General features: G+C 43.0%; 1 protein-coding gene across 1 annotated transcript in view; it reads right to left on the reverse strand.

Moving 5' to 3' along the window:
* Positions 1 to 724: 724 nt before the first annotated feature.
* FAM120B (family with sequence similarity 120B) overlaps positions 725 to 13,636 on the reverse strand; it is a 107,327-nt gene continuing 94,415 nt past the window's right edge. Inside the window, 1 exon segment of the mRNA XM_021693287.2 lies at positions 725 to 1,998. Within this exon segment, the coding sequence (XP_021548962.2) occupies positions 1,986 to 1,998 (13 nt within the window). The 3' untranslated portion in view covers positions 725 to 1,985.

The raw sequence follows: 13,636 nt of genomic DNA on the forward strand, positions 1-13,636 counted from the left end.
AGCTCCCGCACGGCCATGGACAAATGAACACAATCGACACATGGTCAGCTGGGCTCCAACAGCACACAAGAGCTCACCACACACACAACACAGGCTTTTTTTTCCTTTTGCGTTTTTTTTTTTCTTTTTTGTGACAGTCAGGAAATGCTGGTGCTACTGACTTATTTTTCTTCCTAAGTTGTGGCAGGTGCCCGAAAGAGCTTGAAATTTTAAACACAAAGTTCAAAGGATGGGGAAAAAAATGAACATGTCCAGCCCTTTGGGTGCTGAGCCTCATAAAATCCAAGAGCTCAGTACCTTATAAATACACACTTTACCCGAGATCTCACCGTGGTCACTGGCCATCATTGTTTCTTTTCAACTACATAATACACGAAGTCATTCTTGCTGCAAAAATTCATGGGTAAGGCAGATGTCCCTCTGGAAATCTAGTCCCTCTTCGGAGATGCCTGGCAGGCGGCCACTGGTGGGCCAGGGGGGCACATCGGACGCCACCATGGGCTCAGCCACACCAGATGCTCTGCAAGTTCAAGGAAGGGGTGCGCTCTCACCAAGGGTGACAGGGACAGGGAGGGCCTCTGCCCTCCGCCCTCTGCCCAGCATCTGTCCCTCCTGTGGACACTGGCGGGGCAGCTCCCGAGAAGAGGATTCTGACCGGCCCCCGTCTCGTACGGACCTCTCTTCCCGGGCATAGGGCTGGCCAGCGCACCGGGAGCTGTGGGGACTGGGGAAACAACACAACTTGTTTCATTATCTCATTTCATTTATTTATATGACATCTTGGGATGAAAGCTGTGTTAAGAAAGAGCTCTGAGCATAAGGACTCTAACGCACATTTGCACATATTTAAATAGCTTTGGGGTAACAGTAGCAGACGGACACGGGAATTACCACTTTTTTTCCAAGAGTGTACACAGACTTACAGTTGCTAACTCCTGAACTCAGCAAACCCCTGATGTGAAGATGCTGGTGCAGAGCCCACTGGAAACCTGGCTGGACATCATTGGGTGCCTGAGGCTTTTCCGGCTGTAGAACTTTAACGACAGGTCCAAATGAAAAACAGGAGCAAAGAAGCGGGTCTTCATTTCTCGTTCCAATAGCAGAAAAACTCGTGGTACAGATCAGCATCACAACACAAAAGGAGAGCGGATAAGCCCAATCAGACCGTCTGTCCAGTGGCTGAGGTTCCTTTGTGTGCAGAACCAAGCATGTGACAAGGGCCGCGAGTCCCAGTCCTGCATGAGTCACTGGGCTCCAAGTGCTGCTTGTTCTCAGATCCTGCACGTGTCCTTTACACATGGGTGATCCCGAGATATTCCCTGGAACAAAATGGTAACCCCAAACCGTTCCCACTCACCCATGCAGCACTCCCGAGCCAGTGAACACCGAGAACCACTGTGAACTTTCACTCAGGCCTGCGCGTCCCAGGCCTGGGTGGACTGCTCAGAAAATAACTTGCTGTAACTCCCATTTTTAACTCAAGCATGAGGGACTCCAGGGCAGCCGCTCGAAGATGCGCAAACCCCGTGCCAGGCTCTGCCTCCTTGGGAGCTGCTGCAGCCCGGGCTAACGCAGGTGTTCCTGGCTTCTCCGTTTTCTCTGCGCAGGTCTACACGTTTACAGGCAGCAATCAGGGATGATCCCTGCGCTTGGAGTGGAATCGCAGCAACGCATCTAGGCAGGGGAAGGTGCTTTCCCGTACGCCCTCAGCCTTGCCTGGCTGCCTGGTTTCCAGAAGCCGACCCTGGTCCGGTGCCGATGTAAATGGCACAGTGGAGCGGAGTTCACACACAACACAACCAGTTCACCTCATTCACACATCTGTATCGAGCGCTGTGACTGGGTAAAATACTGTGTTATCTTATCCTATGTCTTGGTTGGAGAGAAGAAAGAGGTTTAGAGGTTTAGAGCTTTAGGCTGTGTCCACGCTTTAAAACCATTCTTCCTCTGACCATGAGGGTCTGTCCTGTTCCAGCAGGCGGGCATCAGTTGGACCACCTGCAACACAAGTGACAGCATGAGCCTCCCTGCCAAGCGCATCCTGTAAGCCAGCCCACGGGGAGGAGGGCAGGCCTGGCCAGAGCGGCTGGGGTGTGCGTGCCCGCACACAGCTTCCTTGTGGGTCTGGGAGAGGAGACAGTGTATCCTGCCTGATTCTACAATGAGTTGAGGACACAGCCTTACTGAATGGAGAATGGTGGCCATCGCTGTTGACTTCCTAGTTGTTAGAACCAAAGCTCACAGTTGCAGCCAGAGGCACCCATACCCATCCTGACGCCACTCCCGAGCGCTTACTACGTGCTGACTCCCGTGGCCCTGAGGGCCAGCATCCTCCACATTCTGGGGGTCATTCCTGCCTCGACAACTCTGGAAGTTGCCCACTGCACTCCTTCTGAACGCCCCTCCCCAGGACGCAGGGCACTGTGTTACCGGCCGCTCCAGACCCCTCGAGTGGCTCTTGCATAGATCCCCCTTTCTCACAGGTGGTAGGTGCTGGTGCCCAGGGTCTGTGCCTGGGTCCCTACAACGTGCTGACAGACGCTGGCCCTGCCCGTTGCAGCTCCTGCTTGCACTCCTCTGATGACAAGCACCCACAGCTGCCGATGCCATTCAGCACGTGCTCACTGCGGCTTTGCCTGGTGCGAGACACCGCGAGTGCACGGATGCACCCTCTCACTGACTCGGGGGCAGTGACATCACCTCTCAGGTGCTCTGTCCCAGGCCACACGGCAGAAGCTGAGCCACGGCCAGCATGGCACCTCAACCATAATGTACCCAAAAGTTAAAGCTTCTCCACACTTGCTCTCCTCCCCTCATATTTCCCACCCAAGTTAATGGCACTGAAATCTGAACTTGTGTACTGCTTCCACACCCCAGTTTCAAGTGGTCGCTCAGGGCTCCCCCAGAATTTCTTAACCATGTCATTTCCTCGGTGTCTCCAGGAAGAGCAGGAAGACTCTTCCCTGATCGGGAGAGCAAGGATCCCCAAGGATCCCATGCCTGAAAGTCCCACCCAGGGCAAAGGCTTCCAATGGCCTTTTCAATACCTGACTCCTTAACACAATCTGCCCTCAAGAATTACCAGCCATGTAGGGAAAAAAAATCTAAAACAAAAACAAGGACCAAAACAAACACATAGAGAAACTTGGAAGAAGAGTCTATGAAGGAAAGGAAAAAACAAAATAAAGCTACGGGTATAATTAATTTCCTGGGATGCAAAAGAAATGCTGCGATCACAAAACAACGAAGAGTATGCTATAAAAAAGATATCTTGACCTCTCAGAATTTAGAAACAGCAAAATTAAAGACCGGAAAGAACGAGAGACAAAGCTGATGAAATCTCCCACAAAAAGATACTAGGAGAGAAAATGTAGGACAATTACAGGGCTGGAATATGGTGTCTAACTTCTGCGACAAATAACAGCAGAGAGAATGGAAGGAAGTATATCACAGAAGAAATCACTGGAGGAAAATTCCAGATCTGAAAGATAGGAACCAGCTTCGTGTCGCCATCCTCCAGGTGGCCAGGTGCGGTGGAAATAGGAAGGCTGCTGGTGTGGGCTGGCTTGGGTGGCGCTCCCCACCGCCCTCTGAGTGGGGGCTCTCACTGAGGCCAGGTGCACAGAGGCTGGGCCATGGGGACAGCCGCTCCTGAGGCCATTCCCAGGACCTGCCTCACTGACTTCCTCAGGGATGCAGCCAGCCTGTCTGCAGAGGCTGTCCAGCAAGGAGCTATTTATTTGCCAATGGACACTGGGGTTGTTCTCATCTGCTGTGTGCTGTGGATAATGATGTTATGAACACTGGTGTACAAATATCTGAATCCCTGCTTTTAATTCTTTGGGGTATATACCTAGGAGTGGAATAGCTGTGTCTTCCTGGTAGGTGTGAAGTGGTATCTTGTAGTTTCGACTTGCATTTCCCTGATGACTAATGATGTGTAGCATCTTTTCATGTGCTTCCTGGCCATATGCATACCTTCCTTATAGAAAAACCTATTCAAGCCATGTTATCTTTTTGTTGTCAAGTTGTGGGGGTTATTATTAATAACCCTGTCTTTTCACTTTCTTGATATTATCCTTTAATGTACCAAAATTCTTAATTTTGACGAAGTCTAATTTATCTATTTTTTCTTCTATTTCCTATGCTTTTGGTGTCATATCTATGAGCACTTTGCCAAATCCAATGCCATAAAGATTTTCTCAATACTTTATTTAAAGAGTTTTATAGTTGCAGCCCTTGAGTCTAGGTCTTCAACCCATTTTCAGTCAATTTTGGTATATGGTGTTAAGGTCCAATTTCATTCTTTTGCATGGGATATCCAGTCTCCCCCACCCCACCTTAAATAGGAATAAATTTTACCAAGATGCTCTTATGAATGGGACTGCTTTCTTAAATTTCCTTTTCTGACTGCTCATTGCTGGTGTATAGAACACAGATGATTTTTGTCTGTTGACCTTAAATTCTGAAGCTCTGCTGAATTTATTAGCTCTAGTAGCTTTCCTGTGGAGTGTTTGAGATTTTCTACATATAGGATCGGATGTGTATGGCTAGAGACAGGTTTACATTTTCCTTTTCAATTTGGATGCCTTTTACTTCTTATTCTTATCGCTCTAGCTAGAATGCCAGTACAATGTTGAATAGTAGTGGTGAAACTGGGCATCTTTTCCTGATCTTAGGGGGAAAGCTTCTCATCTCTCACCATTGAGTATGATATTAGCTATGGGTTTTTCATAAATACCCTTTATCATGTTGAGGAATTTTACCTGTATCCCTTGTCTTCTGAGAGTTTTTATTATGAAAGAATGTTGGATTTTGTCAAATGTCTTTACTGAATCAATTTAGATGGTCATGTGACTGCCCCCTTCGTTCTAAAAATGTTGAACCACACTTTCATTCCTGGAATAGATCCCCCTTGGATCCTATGAATAATCCTTTTAAAATTATATCAGATTCAATTTTTTAATATTTTGTTGAAGATTTTTGCATCTACACTCACAAGACACTGATTTATAATTTTCTTGTGATATTCTTTTTTTTTTCTATTTATTTTTTTATTCTTATGTTAATCCCCATACATTACATCATTAGTTTTAGATGAAGTGTTCCATGATTCATTGTTTGTGCATAACACCCAGTGCTCCATGCAGAATGTGCCCTCCTCAATACCCACCACCAGGCTAACCCATCCTCCCACCCCCCTCCCCTCTAGAACCCTGTTTGTTTTTCAGAGTCCATCGTCTCTCATGGTTCGTCTACCCCTCCGATTTCCCCCGCTTCATTCTTCCCCTCCCGCTACCTTCTTCTTCTTTTTTTTTTCTTAACATATATTGCATTATTTGTTTCAGAGGTACAGATCTGAGATTCAACAGTCTTGCACAATTCACAGCGCTTACCAGAGCACATACCCTCCCCAGTGTCCATCACCCAGTCACCCCATCCCTCCCCCCCCACTCCAGCAACCCTCTGTTTCCTGCAATTAAGAATTCCTCATATCAGTGAGATCATATGATACATGTCTTTCTGTGTTTGACTTATTTCACTCAACATAATACCCTCCAGTTCCATCCACGTCGTTGCAAATGGCAAGATCTCATTCCTTTTGATGGCTGCATAATATTCCATTGTATATATATACCACCTCTTCTTTATCCATTCATCTGTCGATGGACACCTTGGCTCTTTCCACAGTTTGGCTCTTGTGGACATTGCTGCTATAAACATCGGGGTGCATGTACCCCTTCGGATCCCTACTTTTGTATCTTTGGGGTAAATACCCAGTAGTGCAGTTGCTGGATCATAGGGTAGCTCTATTTTCAACTTTTTGAGGAACCTCCATACTGTTTTCCAGAGTGGCTGCACCAGCTTGCATTCCCACCAACAGTGTAGGAGGGTTCCCCTTTCTCCGCATCCCCGCCAACATCTGTCGTTTCCTGACTTGTTAATTTTAGCCATTCTGACTGGTGTGAGGTGGTATCTCACTGAGGTTTTGATTTGGATTTCCCTGATGCTGAGCGATATTGAGCACTTTTTCATGTGTCTGTTGGCCATTTGGATGTCTTCTTTGGAAAAATGTCTGTTCATGTCTTCTGCCCATTTCTTGATTGGATTCTTTGTTCTTTGGGTGTTGAGTTTGATGAGTTCTTTATAGATTTTGGATACTAGCCCTTTATCTGATATGTCATTTGCAAATATCTTCTCCCATTCTGTCGGTTGTCTTTTGGTTTTGTTGACTGTTTCCTTTGCTTTGCAAAAGCTTTTTATCTTGATGAAGTCCCAATAGTTCATTTTTGCCCTTGCTTCCCTTGCCTTTGGCGATGTTTCTAGGAAGAAGTTGCTTCGGCTGAGGTCAAAGAGGTTGCTGCCTGTGTTCTCCTTTAGGATTTGGATGGACTCCTGTCTCACATTGAGGTCTTTCAACCATTTGGAGTCTATTTTTGTGTGTGGTGTAAGGAAATGGTCCAGTTTCATTCTTCTGCATGTGGCTATCCAATTTTCCCAACACCATTTGTTGAAGAGACTGTCTTTGTTCCATTGGACATTCTTTCCTGCTTTGTCAAAGATGAGTTGACCATAGAGTTGAGGGTCCATTTCTGGGCTCTCTATTCTGTTCCATCGATCTATGTGTCTGTTTTTGTGCCAGTACCATGCTGTCTTGATGATGACAGCTTTGTAACAGAGCTGGAAGTCCGGAACTGTGATGCCGCCGGCTTTGCTTTTCTTTTTCAACATTCCTCTGGCTATGCGGGGTCTTTTCTGGTTCCATACAAATTTTAGGATTATTTGTTCCATTTCTTTGAAAAAAGTGGATGGTATTTTGATGGGGATTGCATTGAATGTGTAGATTGCTCTAGGTAGCATTGACATCTTCACAATATTTGTTCTTCGAATTCATGAGCATGGAACGTTTTTCCATTTCTTTGTATCTTCCTCAATTTCTTTCAGGAGTATTTTATAGTTTTCTGAGTACAGATCCTTTGTCTCTTTGGTTAGATTTATTCCTAGGTATCTTATGGTTTTGGGTGCATTTGTAAATGGGATCGACTCCTTAATTTCTCTTTCTTCTGTCTTGTTGTTGGTGTATAGGAATGCCACTGACTTCTGTGCATTGATTTTATATCCTGCCACTTTACTGAATTCCTGTATGAGTTCTAGCAGTTTTGGGGTGGAGTCTTTGGGGTTTTCCACATAAAGTATCATATCATCTGCAAAGAGTGAGAGTTTGACTTCTTCTTTGCCAATTTGGATGCCTTTGATTTCTTTTTGTTATCTGATTGCTGTGGCTAGGACTTCCAATACTATGTTGAATAGCAGTGGTGATAGTGGACATCCCTGCCGCGTTCCTGACCTTAGGGGGAAAGCTCTCAGTTTTTCCCCATTGAGAATAATATTCGCTGTAGGTTTTTCACAGATGGCTTTTATGATATTGAGGTATGTACCCTCTATCCCTATACTCAAGAGTTTTGATCAAGAAAGGATGCTGTACTTTGTCAAAAGCTTTTTCTGCATCTATTGAGAGGATCATATGATTCTCGTTCTTTCTTTTGTTAATGTATTATATCACATTGATTGATTTGCGGATGTTGAACCAACCTTGCAGCCCAGGGATAAATCCCACTTGGTCATGGTGAATAATCCTTTTAATGTACTGTTGGATCCTATTGGCTAGTATTTTGGTGAGAATTTTTGCATCCATGTTCATCAGGGATATTGGTCTGTAATTCTCCTTTTTGATGGGGTCTTTGTCTGGTTTTGGGATCAAGGTAATGCTGGCCTCATAAAATGAGTTTGGAAGTTTTCCTTCCATTTCTATTTTTTGGAACAGTTTCAGAAGAATAGGTATTAATTCTTCTTTAAATGTTTGGTAGAATTCCCCTGGGAAGCCATCTGGCCCTGGGCTTTTGTTTTTTGGGAGATTTTTGATGACTGCTTCAATTTCCTTAGTGGTTATAGGTCTGTTCAGGTTTTCTATTTCATCCTGGTTCAGTTTGGTAGTTGATACATCTCTAGGAATGCATCCATTTCTTCCAGGTTATCTAATTTGCTGGCATAGAGTTGCTCATAATATGTTCTTATAATTGTTTGTATTTCTTTGGTGTTGGTTGTGATCTCTCCTCTTTCATTCATGATTTTGTTGATTTGGGTCATTTCTCTTTTTGATAAGTCTGGCCAGGGGTTTATCAATCTTGTTAATTCTTTCAAAGAACCAGCTCCTAGTTTCATTGATCTCTTCTACTGTTCTTTTAGTTTCTATTGCATTGATTTCTGCTCTGATCTTTATTTCTCTTCTCCTGCTGGGTTTCGGCTTTATTTGCTGTTCTTTCTCCAGCTCCTTTAGGTGGAGGGTTAGGTTGTGTACTTGAGACCTTTCTTGTTTCTTGAGAAAGGCTTGTATTGCTATATACTTTCCTCTTAGGACTGCCTTTGCTGCATCCCAAAGATTTTGAATAGTTGTGTTTTCATTTTCATTGGTTTCCATGTATTTTTTAAATTCTTCTTTAATTTCCTGGTTGACCCATTCATCCTTCAGTAGGATGCTCTTTAGCCTCCATGTATTTGAGTTCTTTCCGACTTTCCTCTTGTGATTGAGTTCTAGTTTCAAAGCATTGTGGTCTGAAAATAGGCAGGGAATGATCCCAATCTTTTGGTACTGGTTGAGACCTGATTTATGACCTAGGATGTGATCTATTCTGGAGAATGTTCCATGGGCACTAGAGAAGAATGTGTATTCCGTTGCTTTGGGGTGGAATGTTCTGAATATGTCTGTGAAGTCCATTTGGTCCAGTGTGTCATTTAAAGTCTTTATTTCCTTGTTGATCTTTTGCTTAGACGATCTGTCCATTTCACTGAGGGGGGTGTTAAAGTCCCCCACTATTATTGTATTGTTGTCGATGCGTTTCTTTGCTTTTGTTATTAATTGCCTTATATAATTGGCTGCTCCCATGTTAGGGGCATAGTTATTTACAATTGTTAGATCTTCTTGTTGGATAGATCCTTTAAGTATGATATAGTGTCCTTCCTCATCTCTTATTACAGTCTTTGGTTTAAAATCTAATTTGTCTGATATAAGGATTGCCACCCCAGCTTTCTTTTGGTGTCCATTAGCATGGTAAATGGTTTTCCACCCCCTCACTTTCAATCTGGGGGTGTCTTTGGTTCTAAAATGAGTCTCTTGCAGACAGCATATCGATGGGTCTTGGTTTTTAATCCAGTCTGATAGCCTGTGTCTTTTGATTGGGGCATTTAGCCCATTTACATTCAGGGTAACTATTGAAAGATAGGAATTTAGTGCCATTGTATTGCCTGTAAGGTGACTGTTACCGTATATTGTCTGTGTTCCTTTCTGGTCTATGTTGCTTTTAGGGTCTCTCTTTGCTTAGAGGACCCCTTTCAAGATTTCCTGTAGGGCTGGTTTTGTGTTTGCAAATTCCTTTAGTTTTTGTTTGTCCTGGAAGCTTTTTATCTCTCCTTCAATTTTCAATGACAGCCTAGCTGGATAGAGTATTCTTGGCTGCATATTTTTCTCATTTAGTGCTCTGAATATATCCTGCCCGTCCTTTCTGGCCTGCCAGGTCTCTGTGGGTAGGTCTGTTGCCAATCTAATGTTTCTACCCTTGTAGGTTACATATCTCTTCTCCCGAACTGCTTTCAGGATTTTCTCTTTGTCTCTGAGACTCGTAAGTTTTACTATTAGATGTCGGGGTGTTGACCTATTTTTATTGATTTTGAGAGGGGTTCTCTGTGCTTCCTGGACTTTCATGCCTGTTTCCTTCCCCAAATTAGGGAAGTTCTCTGCTATAATTAATTTGCTCCATTATACCTTCTGCCCCTCTCTCTTTCTTCTTCTTCTGGGATCCCAATTATTCTAATGTTGTTTTGTCTTATGGTATCGCTTATCTCTCGAATTCTGCCCTCGTGATCCAGTAGTTGTTTATCTCTCTTTTTCTCAGCTTCTTTATTTTCCATCATTTCATCTTTTATATTACTGATTCTCTCTTCTGCCTCATTTATTCTAGCAGTTAGTGCCCCCATTTTTTATTGCACCTCATTAATAGCCTTTTTGATTTCTACTTGGTTGGATTTTAGTTCTTTTACTTCTCCAGAAAGGGTTTCTCTAATAACTTCCATATTTTTTTCAAGCCCAGCTAGTATCTTTAAAGTGATGATTCTGAACTCTAGATCTGACATCGTACTAATGTCCGTATTGAGTAGGTCCCTGGCAGTCGGTACTACCTCTTGTTCTTTTTGTTGAGGTGATTTTTTCCGTCTTGTCATTTTGTGCAGAGGAGAATAGATGAATGAGAGAACAAAATGCTAGCAGAGTAACAATGTCCCCAGAAAATATACTCTAAATAAATCAGAAAAGACCTGAAGCATTGGGAAAAGAAAGGGAAAGAGAGAAAAAAGAAAAAAAAGACAAAGAAAAAGATAAAGATAAAAACAAAAACAAACAAAACAAAACAACAACAACAACAAAAAAACCAGAATGTGATCAAATATGATCAGGCTGGTATATAGATCAGTGCCACACACTAGATTTGGGGTGTATTTTGGTCTTTTAGAAGAAAGTGCCTCCTAAAATTTTAAAGAAAGAAAAACTTATATATGTACAAAAATAAGGGCTGATATGATGAAGGGATGGAATATGACTGTAAAGATGGAAATTATAAAAAATTTTATAAAAGGAATTGATAAGAAGTTGTTTGAAAAAAGAAAGAAGAGGATTTAAAAAAAGAAAAAAGAAAAAGGAAAAAAAAGGGAGAGAATGTGATCAGGCAGGGGAATAGAAAACACCATATACTAGAGATTTAGGGTATATTTTAATCTGTTAGAAGAAACTATCTCAAACTTTTAAAGAGAGAACAACTTATATATATAAGCCAAAAATTCGGGTAACTACTATGAAGGGATAGAATATGACTCTAAGAATGAAAAATAAAATTTTTTTTTTTTTTTAAAAAAGGGATTGAAAAGATGTTGGTTGAAAAAGGGAAAAAGAAAAATTCAAAAAGAAAAAAAAAGACAAAAAGACAGTTAAAAAAAAATTAACTTTGAAAGACTAAAGAATCATGGTAAAAAAGCCATGAATTCTATGTGCAGTAGTCCCCTAGCGCTGGAGTTCTGCCGTTCTCATTGATCGGTAAACTTGGTCTTGGCTGGCTGTTCTCGCTGATCTTCTGGGGAGGGGCCTGTTGCTGTGGTTTCCAAATGTCTCTGCCGGAGGCGGAATTGCCCCGCCCTTGCCCCCTCCCGGCTAAGTCATCTGCTCGGGTTTGCTCTCCGGGGCTTTTGTTCCCTGCGAGCTTTCCGTACAGCTTTGGAGGCGGAGAGTGAAAATGGCGGCCTCCCAATATCCGCCCCGGAGGAGCGGAGAACTCAGAGCCCCGCTCCTCAGTGAGCCCCCAGAGAAAAGCCGTCAGTCACTCCCGCCTCCCCGGTCTCCGGCCGCACTCCGTGCTCGCCCGGCCTGTGACCGCGCGTTTCTATCTCTGGCACCTGACCCCCAGTGGAGTCTCCAAACCCAGCAGATCCCTGCGGTGCACTCCCGCGCGGCTCCTCCCGGGGGAGGAAGGTGAGTCTCCCCGGATCTGCCGCTTGTTGGGTCCCTGCTGGAGGAGCAGTGGCCCGACTGTGCCGCGGATCACGGTTTATGGCAACCCCGAGCTGAGAGCCCGTGCCTGGGCTCCGCCTCTGCAGCCGGCTTCCCTGCTCCGTTACCTGGGAGCTCTGCCACACTCAGGCACCCCCGGTCTTTCTGTGACCCCGAGGGTCCTGAGACCACACTGTCCTGGAGGGTTCCACCCCCCGCTTAGCCACCAGAGTGACGTCCCTCGGCGGAGCAGACTTTTAAAAGTTCCGATTTTGTGCTCCGCGGCTCTATCACTTGCCAGAAGCGGCCGACGGAGGCCCCTCCCCCGCCGTCTATCCTCCCGAATATCGCCTCGGATTCACTTCTCCGCACGTCCTACCTTCCAGAAAGTGGTCGCTTTTCTGATGAGAGAGTTGTTGCTCTTCTTTTCTTCGATCTCCTGTTGAGTTTGTAGGTGTTCAGAACGGTTTGATCCCTATCCAGCTGAATTCCTGAGAGGAGACGAAATCCAGGTCTCCTACTCTTCCGCCATCTTGCTCCACCCTCTCTTCTTGTGATATTCTTATCTGGCTTTGGTATCAGGGAAATTCTGGCCTCACTGAATGAATTAAGAAGTATTTGGTTTAATTATTATTATTATTATTATTATAATTATTTTTAATTTGAGGAGGACTGGTGTCAATTCTTCTTTAAATATTTGGTAGAATCCACAGAGAAGCAATCTGGTCCAAGACTTTTCTTGCTGGAGGTTTCTGATTACTGATTCAGTCTCATTACCTGCTATAAGTCTACTGAGACTTTCTATCTTTTCTTGAGTCAGTTTAGGTTATTAATACATTTCAGGAATTTGGCCATTTCTTCTAGACTGACATACAGTTTTTCATAGTATGCTCTTATAATCCTTTTTATCTCTGTCAAGTCAGTTGCAATGTCCTCACTTATATTTTTGAATTTATCTCTACCTTCTCTTTTTGTCTAGCCAAAGGTTTCTCAATTTTCCTACCTTTTCAGAGAACCAACTCCAGATTTCATTGATTTTCCCTATTGTTTTTCTATTCCTGTCTTGTTCTTGATCTTAGCAGAAAAGCTGTTTTTCACCACTGAGTATATTTTAGCAGTGGATTTGTCACATATGGCCTTTATTATGTTAGTGTTTCCTAAACACTCACTTTGTTGAGTTTTTATCATGAACAGATGTTGAATGTTGTCAAATGCTTTTTTCTGCATCTAGTGAGATGATCCTATGATTTTTGTTTTTTGTTTGTTAATGTGGTACATTGTATTTACTGATTTGTGGATATTGAACCATCCTTTCATTCCCGAAATAAATCCCACTTGATTGTGGTTAATGATCCTTTTAATGTATTGTTGAATTCAGTTTGCTAATATCTTGTTGAGAATTTTTGCAGCTATGTTCATCAGGAATACTGGCCTATAGTTTTTTTTGTAACATCTTTGTCTGGTTTTGTTATAAGGGTAATGCTGGATGCATAAAATGTGCTGAAAGCTCTCTTTCCTATTCTATTTTTTGGAATAGTTTGAGAAGAACAGGTATTAACTCTTCTTTAAATGATTGGTAGAATTCATCTGTGAATTCACCTGATCCTGCACTTTTGTTTAATGGGAGTTTTTCGGATTACCAATTCAATTTTGTTACTAGTAATTGGTCTGTTCAGATTTTCTTTCTTACTGATTCAATGTGGAAGATTTATGTTTCTAGGAATGTAACCATTTCTTCTAAGTTGTCCGATTTGTTGGCATACAATTTTTTATAGTATTCCCTTATAATCCTTTGTATTTTCATGGGGTCAGCCATTACTTCTATTTCATTTCTGGGTTTATTTGGGTCCTCTCTTTTTCTTGATAAATCTGGCCAAAGGTTATCTCTTCAAAGAACCAGCTCTCAGTTCCATTGATCTTTTCTGTTTTGTTGTTGTTTTTTTTTTTTTTTGGTCTCTATTTCATTCATTTCCACTCTGATCTTTATTCCTTACCTTCTACTAAGCTTGGGCTTTGTTCTTCCTTTTCTAGTTCCTTTAGGTGTTA

The sequence above is a fragment of the Neomonachus schauinslandi genome, chromosome 8 (genome assembly GCF_002201575.2).
Source record: "Neomonachus schauinslandi chromosome 8, ASM220157v2, whole genome shotgun sequence".
Classification (NCBI taxonomy): domain Eukaryota; kingdom Metazoa; phylum Chordata; class Mammalia; order Carnivora; family Phocidae; genus Neomonachus; species Neomonachus schauinslandi.